The 19011-nt window shown below is 51.3% G+C and overlaps 2 protein-coding genes across 5 annotated transcripts; both read right to left on the reverse strand.

Moving 5' to 3' along the window:
* Positions 1-496: 496 nt before the first annotated feature.
* STOML2 (stomatin like 2) lies at positions 497-3781 on the reverse strand. The gene is made up of 10 exons (XM_030294486.2): positions 3678-3781; positions 3300-3437; positions 2748-2847; positions 2551-2609; positions 2358-2459; positions 2073-2207; positions 1775-1919; positions 1577-1656; positions 1199-1327; positions 497-777 (listed from the first exon to the last, which is right to left on the reverse strand). Exons 1-10 carry the CDS (start codon positions 3720-3722, stop codon positions 640-642), a joined length of 1071 nt encoding a protein of 356 aa, XP_030150346.1. The 5' UTR covers positions 3723-3781; the 3' UTR covers positions 497-639.
* Positions 3782-4753: 972 nt separating this feature from the next.
* FAM214B (family with sequence similarity 214 member B) lies at positions 4754-16414 on the reverse strand. Of its 4 annotated transcripts, none has more exons than XM_030294484.1 (9): positions 16358-16414; positions 8836-8979; positions 7622-8591; positions 7376-7434; positions 7081-7186; positions 6797-6955; positions 6505-6573; positions 6246-6421; positions 4754-6128 (listed from the first exon to the last, which is right to left on the reverse strand). In XM_030294484.1, the coding sequence occupies exons 3-9, from the start codon at positions 8513-8515 to the stop codon at positions 5975-5977; spliced, it is 1617 nt and encodes a 538-aa protein (XP_030150344.1). In that variant the 5' UTR covers positions 8516-8591; positions 8836-8979; positions 16358-16414; the 3' UTR covers positions 4754-5974. The 4 variants fall into 4 exon arrangements, with proteins under 4 accessions (XP_030150344.1, XP_030150345.1, XP_030150342.1 ...); XM_030294485.1 differs by lacking the exon at positions 16358-16414 and adding an exon at positions 15898-15992 and having other exon boundaries at positions 6246-6400; XM_030294482.1 differs by lacking the exon at positions 16358-16414 and adding an exon at positions 15898-15992.
* Positions 16415-19011: the final 2597 nt, after the last annotated feature.

Consider the following 19011-nt stretch of genomic DNA (forward strand, 5'->3'; position numbering starts at 1 on the left):
AAGAGTCCGACTTCAGCTCAGGTCATAATCTCATGGTTCATGAGTTCGAGCCCCATGTCAGGCTCTATGCTGACAGCTAAGAGCCTGGAACCTGCTTCGGATTCTGTGTCTCCGTCTCTCTCTGCCTCTCCTCCGCTCACACTTGGTGTGTATTTCTCTCAAAAATAAATAAAACATTTAATAATAATAATAATAATAATAATAATAAATTTAAATAAATAAATAAATAATCCCCACAAATACCCGCTCAAATTTATATCCCCATGGTTAGCAAGAAGGGGGACTACACTCCCTGATAGTTCAATAGACACATGGCTTAATCCTCCACCCTATCCCAAAGCTTCTCCTGAAGACAGAAAGGATGACTTACATAAAGTTTACTCTTAGTCATGGAGGAATCAGCTCCCCAGACCTGAGAGAACTGGAGGATGGAAGTGGACATCCAAGGAAAACACTGGTGACTTTCCCAACTTCATTCCCCAATCAAAGAGGACAGTTTCTGGTTTGCCAGTGGCAAGTTTATTACATGATTAAAGTTCAAATAAAAAAATAATAACAAAATCTTGGCAGGGAAGCTAGAGCCAGAGTATGGGAATGCTGTTTCCCTGTCCCCAGCCTCCCTGGCCAAGCCCAGCTCCATTAACTCAGCTTGACTCGATCAAATTCCTCATCAAGACTTGCATCTGTGCCCTGGACATCTCTGCTGCTCCCACTGGAGACTGAATCCTGGGCCCCGGGCACTGGGGCTTTGGTGAGGGCCCCATACACACCCATGGCCTAAAAAAAGGGACAGAGAGAGCCATGAGGACACATGGCAGAAGGCATAGCCCAACCCACCAATAGCTAAAAAGAAAGTGAGGCTGGGGCTAATAAACTTATTTTTCCTTTCTATCTCTCTTGCAAGACTCAAGCTGTAGAGTCGATTCTAGGAATCGTAAAAACTATCAGAGCAGGGTTACCCTCAGAATATTGGTACAGATATATCTGCCCCCAAAAAAAGATGTCTCAAGAGCTCCCCTATCTCCAGGGGTGAGGGAGGTGTCTCATTCTTAGAAACTTATTCTCTACAGAGACTAACAGAAGGTCTAGGGCTCAGGCTACTCTGAAGGCCTCTATGGTGTCTAAGTTGTGACGGTGGTGACAGGGGTCTCAGTTTCTGGCATTGGTGTCCTGTGCTAGGTCCTCAGGGTACTCTAACCTGAGCCACCATACTGGTGACATCGCCAGGGTTGGACGGCAGCAGGATAGTGTTGGAGTCCTTGGCCAGTTTGGAGAACGCACTGACATACTGCTCAGCCACAGTCAGTGAGGCTGCTGCATCTCCATTCTGTGGCCACAGAAAAAATCAAAGATCACAGTCTTGGAGAAGGAGATGGGTGGGTAGGTGGAGGGGAGGGGAGTAAAGAGTAGTCAGGTTCCTGGAAAGAGAATCAGATCACAATACAGATCACAATACAAGAGATCATGTAATCTGGCTCAGCGGAACCCACAAAGGCAGGAACTTCTCCCAAGAGTAGATGAGAAAACCTCTTCCAGTGTCAATTCTTGTCTCCCACCCCACCCAGGGGCCTCTCACATGTTGTGTCAGAGCTGCAGCCAGGATCCGAATAGCTTCAGCCTTAGCCTTGGCCTTGGCCAGAACTGCACTGGCCTCTCCTGGAAGAAAAGAGATGGAGCTTTACTCATGAAGTCAGGGTACCTCAAAGCTCCTGTCCCAGTACCAACCCTCAAAAACCCAAGCCCTCTCCTCCCTCAGCCTCTACCCTCTGCAGACCTGCTGCCTGATTTATTTGTTCAGCCTTTTCTGCCTCGGAGGCCAGGATCTGTGCCTGCTTCTTCCCCTCTGCCACGTTGATGGCTGACTCTCGGGTCCCCTCAGACTCTAGAACTGTGGCCCGTTTCCGCCTCTCTGCCTCCACCTAGAAACCCCCAATGACCCCCATCAACAAAAACCCAGAGTAAATTCTTACACAGACCTGCAACTGTACCCATCATGACAGGGAAGGGAGTCCAAGTCCCCATGAGACTGGAGCATCCTGAAGTCCTCTTCCCCGCCCCTCCCTGGCCCCCACCTGCATCTGCATGGACTCTTTCACCCGGGGTGGCACGTGGATATCCTTGATCTCATAACGGAGGCAGCGAATGCCCCAGCAATCAGCAGCCTGATTGATGGCATCCACAATGCTAGCATTCAGGGACTCCCGCTCCTGGAGAAAGAGAGGTATAAATTCCATGGCTTCAACACACTCATCAGGGATCTAAGCTGAGAAGTGCCACTGACTGATCTTGACTCCCACAAAGGACTGAGAGTGTGAGGGAAGCATCTTCAAACAGTAACTCTGGCTCAGACCCCTTACCCGGAAGACTTTGTCCAGAGAGAGTTTGCCAAGCTCTGATCTCATGGTCGTCTGAGCTAGTTGTGTGACAGCATACTCAGGGTCCTCCACACCATAGCTTGCCTGAAAAGGGCATGGAAAGTGTAAGAAGCTCGAATGCAGGATTTTAGCGGGAAAAGCAACTTAGGAGCTGAATAAACCAAGGAGAAGATACCTTGTATGGGTCCATGATACGTAGATAAAGGACTCCATCGATTTGCAGAGTTACATTGTCTATAGGTAGAGGAGCAGGAGAGAAAAGGAGGAAAATCAGGCCTCCAATTTCCGATCAGCTCTTTCTCATGAGCTCTGCATCTTCTGCAACTACATCCTAATGGTCTCAGGGCACCCGTGTCACCCTGCACCCCTCACCGAGAGTCACAGCCGACTGCTCAGGCACGTTGATGACAATTTCCTTGAGACTCTGCACGTATCGGATCCGGTCTAACACAGGGATGAGGATGTTCAAGCCCTGGGAAGAGGAGTCATGGGTCCTCAGAAGGATGGGGGTTGTAGGGTTGAGATCCAAGCTAGGCCTGGAGTGGGTATGGAATGAACATATGGAACATTCCAAGTAAAGCAGAAAGCTGGGCGTGTCAATGGTAGGGAAGTCAAAAAGATGGGAATACAAGGCGGGACATCTGAACAAAGGGGACAGTCAAGAGAATGGGAGCCAGCAGAGTAGCAGACAACAGGAGCTGAGGGGATAGATAGGGGAGATACCCAAGAATGGGGCTTGTGTAATGCTAGAGCAACACCCAAAGGTGGTAACATGGGTTCAGCAGCCTGGGCCCTGCCAGGTCTGGCCAGGGGAGCTGAAAGCCAAAAGTGGGCGCAGGCTCCAATGAGATCCCACCCCATCCGCCCATATGGTGAGGGAATTCGGCATCAGGGTGGCCCTGAGTGGGCAGAAGAGGTTCTCACAGGCTCCAGGATCCGGTGGAATCGGCCCATTCGCTCTACCACCCAGGCCTCTTGCTGCGGCACAAACAGTACCACGGTGTTTCGGGGCAATCCAGAGGAGGCGCGACGCGGAGCACGGCCAGAAGCCTGCACGGAGCCCTATCGAGAAGACGAGGATTAGCAGAGACCCCAGCCGGCGGGCCACATCGCCCTTCTCGGCGCCTGTCCAGAGAGCATCTCCTTAAACCGTGACCCTAAAGGGTCCTCGGAGAGGAACTCACGTGGGTACTGTGACCTCTGACCCTAGTTCTCTCCCCAAACTTAGAATCCTGCTCCTTCCCAGGTAAGGATCCAGGTGATCTCTGGCAGGACCCTTGGAGAAGGTTCCCTCGCACTCACCCTCAGCAAAAGGGCCCCAGTGCCCCGCGCAGCGCGCGCCAGCATTTCCCACGACCACAGGACCTCCGGAACCAACGAGACGGTGAGCAGAGAGGTCACTCTAGAAAACCGGACCTGAGCCTTTCCTCCCGTATTTCCACTCCCCCAGACGTACTTCCGGCCGTCTCCGTTCTCCCGCCCCCCCACCCCAACTTCAGCCAATCAGCTTTACTTGAACAGAAGCGTGTATCAAGTTGTTCCCTGGGATTTGTAGACCAGCTAGAGAAGGCACAAGGCTGAAACTTGTTCTGGTTCTCTTTGATCAAGCTCAAGATCCCGGACATGGTGACCATGGAGTCTATTTTCCGCGTGCAAGTGTCCCAGAAACACCTCCCACCGAGTTCCTTACCTCCACCCGAGACTCAGTTTACCCTTCTGAGCGTATAAACGGCTTCGTCACCATAGCGACCAAGGGATTGGCGCTCTTTGCCATGGTTGCCATAGTGACATTGTCAGGTAGTCCTGCTGTGTTGTACCCAGCCCTCCCACTGGGGACTGACCCCATTCCCGTTGCCATAGTGATTGGGCCTAACATTGCCTGGTGATTGGACTGAGATTTCCCCCTCCCCTCTTCTCCCCAGGCACCGTAGCTTTTTCTACCTCTTCCTAGTCAGTCTATCAGGCCTGATCCCCTTACAGAGTCCAGCACATAGCCCCTACATTCAGGCTTCTCTGGATCATGTCACTCTGCACACATCCCTGATGTCTGGCACATCTTTTAAGAGACTTGCAGAATCACCCCCATTTTACATTTCAGGGCACTTAAGTTCAGAGGTGCTAAAATCGGTAACAATAGAACTAGTTTGGGAATGTAGATCCACATTCAGAGAGCTCAGCTTTTATGGCTGAACCTTTCTCACCACCCCACCCCACCCCATTATCTGAAAAGAGCAAGACCAGATCCTAAGAATCATTAGGGCCTTGCCTAAGACCTCATGGCCTCAGACCTCAGGCCCCTCTGGGAGAAAGGGCAGAGTCTGAGCTCCAGTTAGACCCTCCATCCCCATTCCCATATTCTCCCCAACAGAAAAAGTAGGTTTTAGCTCAAGTTTCCAAACAAGAATTTATTCTTTCTTTATTGTTGTTGTTTCCTGAAAAAAAGTACCAGGTACAATTTTTTCATTTTTCTTTCTTCTTTCTTTTTTTCTTTCTTTTTCTTTTCTTTTCTTTCTTTCTTTCTTTTTTTTTTTTTTTTTTGTTCAAGTTTCAAGCAATTGCTTGTTCCCCTCAGCCAGCCCCAGGAGTCAGGACTAAGGCTGGGTCAGAGTCTGGTGTGGGGAATGGGGTAGTTGGGAAATCACATGACTGAGTTTGAGGTGTGCCCCTCATCCCAGCTGAGGTAGGTGGGTCAGAGTCTGGCCAGGTGAGAGGAGGCACCCCAGTCCTTGGCCCTGACTCTGCCCCCAGTACACCTTCCTCAGTCAGGACCCCAAAGCAAGGAGACACAGGCAGGAGGAGAGGGTCAACTGGAGTCTGGAGTCTTAGATCAGGCATGGTTAACCTCTGTGTGTGTGCATGCATGCAAGCTCTCTTTCTCACACACACCACATAAATAAAAGCTTGTGTGTGTGTGTGTGTGTGTGTGCGCGGACACGTGGACACACACACACACACACACACACACACACAAGTTGGCTTTCAGAGAGGGGTCAGAGGGTAGGGGAAGTGAAAGGTATAGGGAAGGTATAGGGAAGGACAGGGGAAGCTGAGTCTTTGGCTAGGGACTCAGTCCTTCTGGGATAACCTCTCTGCCCTCAGCTGAGAAAGAACAGTTCTCCCCCAACTCCCACATCAGCTTCTTCAACTCCTGAGCTTGGAGCAATATCTGAGAGTGGGAAAGGATGAGGGGCAATGCCAATTATCAGGTTTGGGAGGTTACCAAGGCAATCCAATTTGAATAAATTATAAATTAAAAATAAATAAAATAATAAGTGGCCCCTGCCCAGGACAGGGAGGCAACGCTGGCATGACTTGCCTGGGAACTTCAGACAACCTCAGGGTAGCTCCTTGTCTCCCCACTACCTAAGTTGGCCTGGGAAATCCAAGGGAGTGGGAGGCACATGGAGTACCCAGAGTAGAGCAGAGTGTGGTAAGGATCAGAGGCTTTAAACACCCAAATAATCGATTTGGGCATGAGCATGGTGAGGGCTTTAATTCAAGCCTAAAGGGTCTTTTGCCACCTTTCCACGTATTTGCTCTGTCCAGGATGGAGCAGGATGGGTAGGTACTTGGCCCACATGGGTTCAGGGCACTGGCAATCAGGGCAAAGGTGAATAACGTGGATTGTGAGGGGACTCAGTCACTGCCTGCAGTTCGTAGGGGAGCCCTGTGTCCAGTTCCAGGCTCCGGCGGGAAAAAAGCAGGCGGATGTCTCCATGCAGGCTTAAGCGGCCTGAGCGGGAGCTCCGGAACCTGGGGGACAACAGGGTGATCAAAGAAAGAATCCAGATAGTAGATAAGCCAGATAACCTGGGGTGGGGAAAATCCTTTCCCTGGGCCTCCCCAGCTGCCCCAGGGCCCTGTCCTCACCTGAGGTGCAGCAAGTAGCAGAGGAGGCGGCAGGTGGGGCTAGCATTTCCCTCCTCACCCACAGGCACCAAAAAGAGGCGATGGCGCAGGAAGGTCATGTGGGCAGCAGGCATGTCCGAGAAGTCAAAGGTCACAAGGAACATCTTCACCACAGTCTGGTTGGGGTTAAATAAGGTCTGGGGGCAGGACAGGCAAAGTTGGTAGGGCCTAGGGGCTGTTTTCCTCTCCCCACTCCCACTGCCCCTCAGGGAAAACTTACCACTTGGATGGTGCCCATCTTGGGCACGCTGTAACCCTTCCTCCCCAGGGGATTCAGGTCCACGACACCCTAGGAAGGTCATGGAGCCATCAGCTAAGATGGGGTCTAGGAGAGCTTTGAATACTCATCCATCTCCATAATCTCTTACTCTGGGCCTAGCCCTTGCCCCACACTAGAGTTCTCCCCACCAGGCTCTGAACTCTCTCCTAGGTGAGAACACCTAAAGAATCCTTCCTGCTATCCATCCCTCACCCTCCTCACAAGCTAACTTTGGGTTGAGGTCAGGTCATACCAGGAAGGGAGCCGGGGCATTTTGCTCAGAAACATCAAAGAAGGTGACAGTGACAGGCAGGGTGACATGCTGGGGGCAGTAGGATCCACTAGCTCCAATCTCTGCCGTGAAGCCCTCAATGTGGCCAGATGGTGCAAAGCGTCCTCGCAGCAATGATTCCTGGGGTTGAGATGGGGAAAGCATATTATGAGACAGATGCCAGCTATTTTCCTTACCCATCCAGGCCACACTCTACCATCTCACTTTCCCCAAGGCCCCCAATCACAGAATCCAAGGGGAACTACCTCAAAGTTGCCAAGCAGGGTACGGCTGACAGCAGGGGTAGGAACAGGGGAGGCACTGGGGGGGCTCAGCAGGCCTGGCCCCTTCCGGAGGCTTCGAAGGGAGCTCCTGGTAGGGGAGGGACACACAGTACATTGGCTTGAAGTATTCTGGTATGCTTACTCATGTCCTTGGGCTCACCCTTTGCCACCATCAAGGGCTCCTGCCCTGGGTTCCCCTACCCTGCAGTCAGAAAAAGGATTATAGACTTTTGCCCCACTTGCAGGGATAGAGCAGAGGAAGAAGCTGATCACTTACAGCTTCAGGCGACGGGCACCTTTCAGCCTCCGCCCCATGGGACTGCAGTCTGTTGGGTCCTATGGAAAGGAAAGATTACAGAAAAAGATTGGGTGGAGGTCAGGCATGTTTGGAAGCAGGACCTCATTACAAGCTCTCAAAGGAACATCTGGACCCCCTCTCCCCCCCCCCCCAACTCCTCAGGCCTTCACCTTTTCCCACACACATATCTACTTAAGAATAGACCATCCCCTTCTCCTGGATTACCAGCACAGGCTCCTTGGGCCCAGGCAGCAGATGGCTCCAGAAGGGTGTGGCTTTGGCATCAGAACTGTTGGCAGCAGGAGGGTGGCCCAGGGTTCCCCGGCGCCTCCGAGGGGCTGGCCCCTCATCCTCAGAGCTGACATCCAGGGCTTCTCCAGCAGGAAGCAACCTTCGCTTGGTGGGGCAGGGGCCTGGAGGTCCAGGGCCAGGGGGTGTGTGCTCGGGACTGTGCCCATTGGCAGTGCTAGGGGACTCCCTAGGCCAAGGGCTACCCCCGTTGCCCACCCCAGCCACTGGGCTCTTACCCCCTATTTGTGCAAGACTGTGCAAATCAGTGTCAAATGTGTGCAGCTGGCCCAGAGGGGCTGGCCCTGGGGACTCCCCCAGGGACCCCTGTGCCCCTGGATCTGGGGAAGCCCAGTCTCTGGTGTGCAAACTATTGCAGGAAGCATTTGATGGGGGACAAGGGGGACTCTGGGCCCCTGAAGTCCAAGGTGAGGTGGAGCTACCTCCCTGTTCCACAACACAGAGGCCATGGTGACAGAAATGCTGGCTGGCCAGACCCAGTCCCAGCCCCAGTCCCTCTGGGCCTAGTAGCCCCACAGTAGATGGTTCTTCAGGGGGTAGTCCCTCTCTGGCCCCCAGCCCAGGGCCTCTCTTCAGCTCCCTGGTAACCTCAGTGGGTGGGGCCGGCCGTTTCAGGGCCCTGTGAGGCTCAGAGGCACCAGCTGGAGGGGAAAAGATGGATACCTGGTAGACCCCGGGGGATGTTGCCCCCCCTGCTGGGCTGTAGCCCATGAGCAGGCCACCCTGGAGGGCCCCCTGCCTGACTGCAGGCTGCGAAGGGCCAGCCTCTGGTTCTGAGGATGAAGACGGCTCCGCCTGCACGTGGCGCATGAAGCCCCCCCTTGGGTCAGGGGGGCCCCCCCACACAGCCTTTATGCTGGGCCTGGGCTGGGGGGCCTGGGGACATCTGTACAAGAGAAGAGAAGAAAAGGTGATCAGAAGAATCATTGGGTCTTCTCCCTTCCACCTGAGTTGCAGATCCTCCTCTGGCCTGAAGAGGTGACCTTGTGGGTTTCCTTGGGGTGAAGGTGTCCAAATCCCCAGATGGATTAATGGAGTATAGAGGACAATCCCAGAACTTCTGAGAGGATGGCATGTTTAGCTCAGGGTTCTCACTGGACCTGCTTCCCCTCCCTTTCCCCAGCACTCACCCCGATGAAGAGGCCTTAAGCCTAGCTGTGTGTTCCCTCTTCCTGACTGATGCCTTGCTCTCCTAGCTTGCAGTCTGGTCCATTCCCGCTGCACTGGCAAGGTGACTGCCACCATTCCGTGCAGCTCTTGGGCTCAGCTGGACCCTAAGGAAAGGAGAACAGACATTAAGCCAGGATCTCTGGTGCCAGTGGTAAGACTCCTGTCCAGTTGTGGGCTATCAGAGCTCCCATATGAAAAGCTCTTCAGAAACAGAAGGTGTAGTCTTGGGATCCAGAGCCCAGAGGGGAGAGCTAGGTTACCTACGGAGTCAGAGAGAGGCAGATCTAGGTTCAGTGTAATAGGAGGTGAGAAGTTGTGGCAGGATCACCATTTATCAGGGCCATCAGCTGAGGGGCTTCTTCCCTGAGTGTGAGGGGGAATGCAATACCCCAAGATTCAAGAGAACTCCAATGCCAACCGAGAGATGGTCAGAGTAAGAATTCAGCCCTCCTAGTCAAGGTTGTATAACTCCTTCCTTAAAGTCTCTCTCCAAAGGACAAATGCTACTCCGGAGCCCTAAGGGGAGAGGTCTTGCAGAAAGTCCTACCCCAGGAGCATTCCTCACAGATACAAACCTCAGGTCAGCTCAAAGGCAGCCCTTTGGCCTTAAACACATTACCCCCAGCAGTCTGTCCCTTTAACAGGAGGCAACAAATCTAATCAAGTGGAGGGGGAGTGGAGAAGGCAATGCCAGAAGGCACTTTCCAGGACCTCCCCTCCCCCTAGGCCCTGCAAGCTAGAGATAAGGCAGTGGCAGTCAGATAGCTGGAAGCAAGTAGGACTACCTCTCCACTTAGCCACATGTTCAGCACCCAAAAACCCAAACCACTGTTTTCCTGCCAGGACTAAAGACTTTCTTTATTGACTAGTCCACCCTCAGGAGCCCATACTGGGTGAGAGGAATGTCAAATTGAAGGCCATATTCCTTTATGGGAGGAAATACTGTCCCAGGATCAAGCTTCTCCTTTGGGCAGTAGCCTATGCTGCCTGCCATCCACAGTATCTTTTCCCCTTCAAAGAATGTCCCCTGTATACCTACCTAAGCCCTATCCTTCCTCCTTGGCTAGGCCAAATGCCATTCCCTCCAGAAAGCCTACTCTGTCCACCCTAGACCACATCTCTCTCCTGAGACTTCACCTAAGGCAGTGTCACTATCTACTACAACCCAGTGACAATTTTGCTTGTTCTTATAGGTAAGAAATCTCCTAGACAGACCAGGGGGTTCTTAAGGATAGTTCTGTTCGCTCCTCTGCCAAACTCTAAGTACAGGGAGTAAGCACATGGCAGGACTCAAAAAAGTAGAATGCAAGCCCCAGAGACCTTGGCATCAGTCCTAGCAGTGAAGAGAAAAACTCCCAGAATTAGAGAAGTAGAGAGATTACTTGTATAGGGAGAATCAGCAATAACAGAGGTGGAAATGGGGGACAGGGAGAAAGGGAGAGATTTACACACTGGGGACTGGAAAGCTCTCCTACACCAAGTTCTTATCATTGCACCCCACATTACCTTATTTCACCAAGTTCTCGTGAGAAATGGGATCCCTAGAAAATTCTGGTTCCCTGTGGTGGGTGGGGTGTCTGGAAAGGGCAGAACTCCAATGACAGCACTGTCAGAGGGTAGGTACAACCTGTATTCATCTCTACCTTCCTTTCCTCTACTCAAGGTTGAGGAAGGTCCTTTTCCTTAGCACCCCACCCCTGGTCATCCAAGTTGGCCTCTGGAGCCATTGCCCTGGGGAAGGCAGGTGATGACATGATGCCCTACTTGACCCCAGCATGCCTGGCATCTGCTCATTACCCCAGAGCCCTCTAAGTTCCTGACTTGTCAATGAGAAGCTCTAAGACGCACTTCCCTGCCACCCAGCCTGTCTGGCTCTAGACCATGGCTTCGAGCTGACTCATGGGGCAGGACTGTGGAAGAGGGGGGCAGGGTAGGCCAAACCTCACTCTCTGTGCAGGGGGTGGGCAGCAGCTGGCATCAAACAGCTGTGCCAGGCTATGGCTGGCAAGGACTACAGTTCCCAACATTCTCAAGGAGCAAGGCCAGCAAAAACACCAAATCCCAGAATACCATGGGTTCTGTACCTCAGACACCTGCTAGGCCTGGGAGGTGGGGTAGGTGGGTATTGGTACAGGTACAACTCCCAGACTCATTCTCCCCTTTCCTTCAGTATTAAAGGTATCTATTTCTACATTGATCTAGCAGGGTGGCAGGAAGGAGAATTCCTCTCCATGTGCTTTCTACCCTCATCCTGTTCAGAGAGAACTGCCAGCTACTCCACATTTTGTTCCTATACATGTCCACACAAACTAGCGGAGCTACTCCCATGGACCACCACTATGGGTAGGAAGGTCAACCTCTGGTCTCTAACCCACCCCTTGACTGCTGACCTAAAGCCCTCTACCCTTAATGGAGAGACCAGATGTCAGCACCTCCTCCAAACTGAGTCCAGCAGACTCACCCCTTCCGCTGGACTCCTTGTTCTGGATGATGCCCCCAACCCCTACTTAGTCTCCCAGGTCCATTCTCACCCCTCTCCTCCCCAGAGCCTGGGACAGGCCCCATTCCATACTGGAGCTTCGGAGATTTGCTCTTTCCCCCTAGCACACACTCACCCCGCTCTTAAATTGGCTCCGCCGCGGCGGCCGCTGCTCCGGGCCCTTCCGTCCCGTCCCGGTCCCTCCCCTCGAATCCCGGGTCCTCCCCGCCACGGGCCCCCAACCCAGACAAAGGGTGGCTCACGCAGAGCCCTGCTTTGCTAGGCTGTTCTCTGTTCAGCTTCGTGTGCAACACTAGCGGGACCTGGCGCCCGCAGCCCCCCAGCCGCTGCCGCACCCCTCCCCGCGACTGTCCCTCCCCGTGGCCGCCCCGGCTCAGTGCTGTCGACTCCGCTGCCCCTCTGACTCACAGGCCATTTCCTACCAGCTGATGGGGCCGCCCGCCCCGCCCAGCGCCCCAACACCCCCGCCGCGGCGGCCGTGGCCGCCACGCCCCCCTAAGACCACGCCCTCCGCGGGCAGCGACCGTATTCATTGGCCCATAGGAGTCCAGCCTCTCCACGACCTCAAGTGTGAGGCACGCCCCCTCCAAGAGACACACGCCCATTGGTCCACAAGGGGGCAGGCCTACCCGTGTCGCCCCGCCCATCTCTTTAACCCTTCAATTGCAGGAATCCAAAGGATCTCCCAGCCCTGCCAATTTAACCCTTTCAAAGGTGTAGGCCTCCCACTGCTCACCTCCGCCCTTCCTTTTCCGAAGGTGTTTAATAGGACGCCCTAGGGCTTTCAAAGACAAAGTTCCACAATCTCCAAAATCAGCCTGCTCTTCCCTCACCAGACCCCAAATATCCCCACTCTCATTCATCTCTCCCTTTCTTGCAAACCTGAGCTTCAAACACCAGAGTACTGCTGAAGTCTAGAAAGCTTCCTTTATGCCAGAGCAGATGAAAAAGTTCTGAAGTGGGATCTTATCTCCTTCCATTGAGAAATGGTATTCTTCCTTCTCTTACTTTTTATTAATTTTCTTTTGCCTTCGTTAGAGGGGCCTCAAGAATTCCTGAGATAGGGATACATTTTAATTCAGGGACCTAAACATCCTTTTTTGTGTCTCTGAACTACCATTCTGAGATCAGGCTGCTTCATTCCTTCTACAGTATTCTTTCTATTCATAGGAGACGGAGCACCCAGGGGAAGTGGGATAGAAAGGCTTCTGCCATGAGTGGGGGGATGTGCCCAACTCTTGTGATGGAGCTCCCTTCCATGACTCACAGCTCCCTCGAAACTCCCCACCCTCCCCCTGAGTCACTGGCCTCTAGGCTGGGCCCAGAAACAGCCAAACTAAGTGGCAGCAGAACCAGCATTCCTAATTCTTTAAATGACCTATTCTTTAAATGACCAGGATGGAAACCTCTATAAGGAGTAAGCATTAAAAGATGCTCTTTACAGGGGCTGCTTTAGGGGTAAGCTAAGAAAATAGGTACCTTTTCCTCTGAACTTGTTGACAAGTTAGTTTCCAAACTTAGGAAGCTTTTTCTGTCAGTCTTCCACAGAAGCAAGGAAATACCAGAGTCAAAAGAGGGAAGACTCAAACCAAAGCCTGGAGAATTGGCATAGGCTAGGGCAGGTTGCCAATTATGCCTCTAGAAGGGGAGTCCATTCTTCCATAGTTCAGAGGCTACAGAAGGCCCAAGGTCCTTGTTTCTACCTTGCCTGTGCTGTAGGCCCCAAGGGCCCTGAGGTTGTCACTGGATAGTAAAAAAAAAAAAAAGGCTCCCCTTTCCCTACTTCCTCCTTGTGCACTAGATTCAGGAAGGACAAGTAAGAGGGGCGCTTGGGTGGCTCAATCTGTTGAGTGGGCTCTGTGCTAACAGCTCAGAGCCTGGAACCTGCTTTGGATTCTGTGTCTCCCTCTTTCTCTGCCCTTCTGCCATTCATGCTCTCTCTCTCTCTCAAAAATAAATAAACATAAAGAAAAATTAAAAAAAAAAAGGAAGGACAAGTAAGGAACCCTTCCTCTAGGCTCCCTTCTTCTCACCTCAGACCAGAGAGAAAAACCCTGAAAAAGAATCCATTTCCATTTGCCATGGACTGATTTATTTGTTGGTTCCCTAATGCTAAGGAATAGGATTCAGGAAATTTTCAAAATTCTGAACAAAATTGCAAAAAGCAAGAGCTTACTTCCTTTAGTAAAAACTTACTAGGAAGACAAATAGACACAGAACACTACAGGAAAGTGATAGTCCCTTGATGACCCCAGAGAACAGGCAGTAAGTTCTGTCTTACTGCCACTAACATAGACCAAGGCCTCAGTTACCTGCAAAGGGCAGGGGGGCAGTAGCTCAGTGGGAAGGATCAAAGATGTTCTAGGCCTCCGTGTGCCCTAGGAAAGCAGCATGGTACAATCAAGAGGCCTTATCTAGCTGCTGTCCTTTATTTTTTTCATAGCAGTTATCACCAGGTGCCCCCCCCCCACACACACACACATGCATTTCTTTCTCCTCGTTAGAATGGAAGCTATAGGAGAGCAGCAATGTTGTTTTGTTCATGCTGGTATTCCCAGAATCAACCTCAGTGCCTGGCACATAATAGCTGTTCAATAAACGTTGGCTGAAAGAAATGATGAGCCCTGGGCTGAGGGAACAGCAAACAGAAGACATAGGTCCTAATACCTGCTCTTTCACTGTGAGACCAGAGAAAGTCACAGTGTCTTTGGCTGTAAATTTTCAACCCTGTAAGATTAGAGGTTTGTATAAACTATAGTTGAGGGCTTCTGCAACTCTGGCCTTATACTGCTATGATTCTAATGGCTATTGTTCACTCAAATCCATTTTCAGATGGACACAAGTTTCTGAATGCTCTCCTGCTTGTATTGAAGCAGAGAAGCTATACACTCCAGCCTCAGCACAGCAAACTGATGCCCTTTCTCTTTACGCCCCACCCACTCATACAAATGCCTCAGTCCTTAGGAAGCTGGAGTGTTTGCCCTAGGCCCGCCTCTCTGAGAGACAGTCTGGGAAGCTGTGTTGCCATAGCAATCAGCTCCTCCTCAAAAGGCTTCAGCCTGCCCTCCCTTACCCCACCCTACCCTACGGCTTTGTCTGGCCTCAGCACCCCCTCCCTCCCCAGCCAGTCTCTCAGCTAGGAGGAGGGTTGGCTTGGGGCCCCTTTCAGTAACACTGTCATACTCATCCAGCCACTGTGTGGAAGGCAAGCCTTTTTTCAGTCTCTCAACTAGCCCAGGGACAAATAGAACTTTGGCACTATATCAAGTCCCCTCAGGGAACCTGAGGAACTCCCAAGAGGATTAGGCCCTAGTATCAGTTCTGACCATCAGCCTCCCAGCCGGGAGTGGGGGGAGCTATTCTCTCTTCCTCTTCCAGCTGAGGCTGGAACCTCATATCCCTTCTGGAGTTCAGCCTGCAATAGTAGTTCACCTCTCAAAACAAACATCAAAGACTCAATAATTTCCACCTTTCCCACAGAAGCCGATTTTTGAGGGTTCTAGGGTTCCCCACCCAGGAGAAGGAAAAGGGTGGGGAAAATAACTTTGTGGCCAGTGGTAAAAATGTAGCTGCCAGTCACTTGTGGGGGCTGTTGGGAGAGATCTTGGCAGTAGTGGGATGAGGTCTGGGCCTTGCAGCTGGTTACTAGGTCCTGTGGCCATTGAGCACAAAGCTCCTAGACGGGCAAGTCCCAGGCCAGGCCCCAGGGCGAGGAAGGAAGTGGGAAATGAGCACACCCAGAGCAGAGGGCAGGGCAAAATGGGGGAGGGGGAAGACAGGGACGAAGGCAGCCTTCTGGGAGGAACAGGAACTAGAGTGGGGGTTAACAGGAACACCAGCTAGGGGAAGAAACTCCAGTCTCAGCCAGCCAGATCCAAAGCAGACTGAGGAGACAGTCACAGAAGACCTAGCAGCAAGTGGGGCCTGGATCCTCCCTAAGAGTGCTCAGGCCTGAAGGTGTAATTAGGAGCCAAGGAGCCAGGAGCACTATGGACTGGTTTCTTCATCCCACTAATCCCATCATGCCATTCCTAGAACACAGTACACAAACCTCTTCCTGGAGTCTCTACAAAGCCAGGAGACTTTCTCAAAGCACTAGGGGTTCTTCCCCCCTCATTTGGGGCCTACAGCCTCTTTCCCTCACATAGTGCCCATTCTCTGCACAGTCCCTCTGTCTCTCCCACACTCTGGACCACCAGCTCTTCATCATACAGCACCTGCTTTCCCCAAAGCACTTCACATCCCCTCCCCCTCAAGCATAGCCAGGCTCCAACCCTCCACATCAGACAGACTTGCCCTCTCACACTGTACCTCCAACCTCCACAAAGCACTCCCTTACAAGGGACCCTGGAGAATGCACCTGCTTACCCACACGGTGAGCCCCCAAGTCCTCCCCCAACTCTGTCTTCCTCCCCCGCAGCAGTCCTCATATTCTCTCCTTCCTTAACGTGGCCCCCACCTCATGTTTGCCCAAGCGCACCCCCATTCTTGTCCCTTCTTCCACGCGCACCCCACCCCACACCTGTAGTTCCGTGAGTCCCGTTGCACCTGAGGAGGTAGTGGGGTTGAGGCAGTTAGAGAGAGGCCCTAGCTGCAGCCTCGGCCTACAAACCTCACCCCTTCTGCCCGAGCCCCGCCCCCGCAACGCCCAGGCCCACCCCCTCCCTTGTCCCACCTCCCACCTTCTCGGGGCCCAGCCCCTTTCCTAGTTTCTTTAATTCTTCTGGCTCCTCCCCTGTAACACAGGCCCCGCCCCTCTCTAGCTCCGCCCCTTCTAGCCTTTTCTGCGTCTTCCCAGAACATCCGCCTGTCCCTAGCCCCTTCCTTGGTCCCCACCCCCTTGTGGTCTCTCCGCCTTTCGCTAGGATCCGCCCTCTCTCGGATTCCAGCCTGGCAGAACCCAGGCCAGGCCCTTTTCCACCGCGAGCCCCAGTCGGTCTCAGGGACTCTCCTACCCCCGCCCCTTCTCCCTCTCGCCTCACCCGGGCGTCGGCGCTCCTGCCGGATCCGCTGGCTCTGATTGGCGGCGACGGCCCCAATGGATGGCGGAGGAGACAAAGTGATGGCTGCAGGTCGCCTGAGGTCCCACCCCGGCCACGTGCGGCTTCTGTGATGACAGGTCTAGAGGGGCGGGGCCTTGGCCTGGGTGCCGGCCTAGACTGACCGGATCGGGCGGGGGGGGGGGGGGTTGGGGAGTCGGAGCTGGCATCAAAGCGCTAGCCTGAGGGCACTGAGCCTGAGACTGGGGCTCTCCCCAAGCTTTCGCGCTGGTGTGAGCTGCCCGCGGAACTTGAGCCTTTTTGTGGTGACGTCTGGGTTCGCGCGCACATTTGCCCTAATGGGGGAGGTCTGGGGGTTTGCAAGATAGTGCAAGGAGTCCCAGGGGTCGGTGAAGATGAGAGAATCTGGTTGGTGGGAACTCAAGTCTGTGGGATTGAGCAAGTGTCTGCAGCCTACTCTGTGCGGGAGAATCTGAGTTCTAGGAGGTGTGGAGTAATAGCCAGCCAGATCTGTATCTGTGGAGGTGAGTCAGCAAGGAATTCTGTGAATTTTAGGAGACTAAATGTTAATACGGAGTTAGAAGAACCTTCAGTCGCCGGAGAGAAGTAGGGTCTCTACTTTATACAAGTGTCAAGTGAACTATCTGATAGTTAAATATGTTCTGTAATTTAATTAGCGCTTGAGACTTCTCTCTGATTTACTAATTGCTGAGATACAGCAGTGGGGCGGGGGTTGGGGGGGGAGGGGAGAGGGTGTGTGTCAACTCTTTCCAGCTACCTGTAGATGGCAGCACAGGACCCTTGCAGAACTGAAGGGCCCTCCGCCCAGGGCCTATCCGGCCTCTCTGAGGAGCTGGCTGTATAGATGGTGGGTTGAACCTGATAAGATTCTCTGAAAATCACAGAGTCTTTAGGTTTTTGTGACTTTTTTCCCATGAGTAGTGAATTTAAGCTGACTTACTGAACACCAGTGGTACGCAAAGAAGAAGAAGAAAAAAAGCTTTTTTCTCTATTCTCAAGGAACTTGTTAAGGTCGTTATACAAATACCTAGAAAGAGTAAGTTGGAAGGGTTTGGGTAGTGGAAGTTGGTAGTAAGTTGGAAGTGGATTTGGGTGGTGGAAAAAGCATAGGGTTTGTAGTCATTTGTGTTGGCCTCTGAATTTTGGGTATTGGGTATTTACTAGGTGTATGAATTTGGCTAAATTACTTGACTTAAAAAAATAAATTTTATTTTAGAGCAATTTTAGATTTACAGAAAACTTACGAAGATAATACAATTTCCATATACCCCTCTCCATATACAGTTTCCGTATAATAAATGTTAAATTTATTAACATTTAAATTAGCATGGTTCCTCTGTTACAATTAATAACTGATATTGATACATTATCATTAACTAAAGTCCATACCTTATTCAGATTTCCTTAGTTTTTACCTTATGCTTTTTTTCTGTTTTAGGATCTCATCCAGCATGGCACATTGCATTAGTTCTCTTGTCTCCTCAAGCTTCTCTTGGCTGTGACATTTTCTCAGACTTCCTTGTTTTTGATGACCTTGATAGTTTTACCCTCAGGTATTTTATAGAATGTCTTTCAGTTGGGATTTGTCTGATGTTTTTATGATTCTAGGTTTTCGGGAGGAAGACTCCTGAGATAGTTTCATTACATCATATCAATCTATGCGTGTGTATGTGGTATGTTTACATACACAATATTGGCATTATACTGTATATTCATATTACAAGTTTTTATTTTATTTCATTATTTTATTTTATTTTTTATTATTTTTTAATGTTTATGTATTTATTTTGAGAGAGAGATATTTATTTATTTTGAGAGAAAGATAGAGTGCGAGTAAGGGAGGGGCAGAGAGAGAGACACACACAATCTGAAGCAGGCTCCAGGCTCTGATCTGTCAGCACAGAGCCCGACATGGGGCTCAAACTCCTGAACTGCGAGATCATGACCTGAACCAAAGTCAGACACTTAACACCCAGGAGCCCCTATTTTATTTTATTAAAAAAAATATATTTTATTTACTTTTTGGGAGAGGGCAAATGGGGGAGGGGCAGGGAGGGGGGACAGAAGATCCGAAGCAGGCTCTGTGCTGACAGTAATCAACCCGGCTGGTGTGGGGCTCAAAGTCAAACTGGGAGATCATGACTTGAGCTGAAGTCAGAGGCTCAACCCACTGAACCACCCAGGTGCCCCACAAGTTTTTATTTTAAATCAATGACTCCTAAACATTCTGGGAGAATTCTATAAGATTAAAAAAAATTTCTTTATGAGGAGTGCCTGGCTGGCTCAGTTGGCAGAGCATGTGACTCTTGATCTCAGGGTTATGAGTTGGAGTCCCATGTTGGCTATAGAGCTTACATTAAAAAAAAAAAAAAAAATTAAGGGGCAGTTGGTTAAGCTTCTGACTTCAGCTCAGGTCATGATCTCAGGGTTCATGGGATTGAGCCCTGCTTGGGATTCTCTCTGTCCCTTTCTTCCCTCGACCCCTCCCCCATTCACACGTTCTCTTTCTCTCAAGCTAAATAAATAAACTTTAAAAAATTAAAATCAAAGAAAAATACAAAATAAAACTGTCTTTATGAAATATTTTAGGCATACAGAAAGTTATAAAGAATACT

Source organism: Lynx canadensis, chromosome D4, assembly GCF_007474595.2.
Source record: "Lynx canadensis isolate LIC74 chromosome D4, mLynCan4.pri.v2, whole genome shotgun sequence".
NCBI lineage: Eukaryota > Metazoa > Chordata > Mammalia > Carnivora > Felidae > Lynx > Lynx canadensis.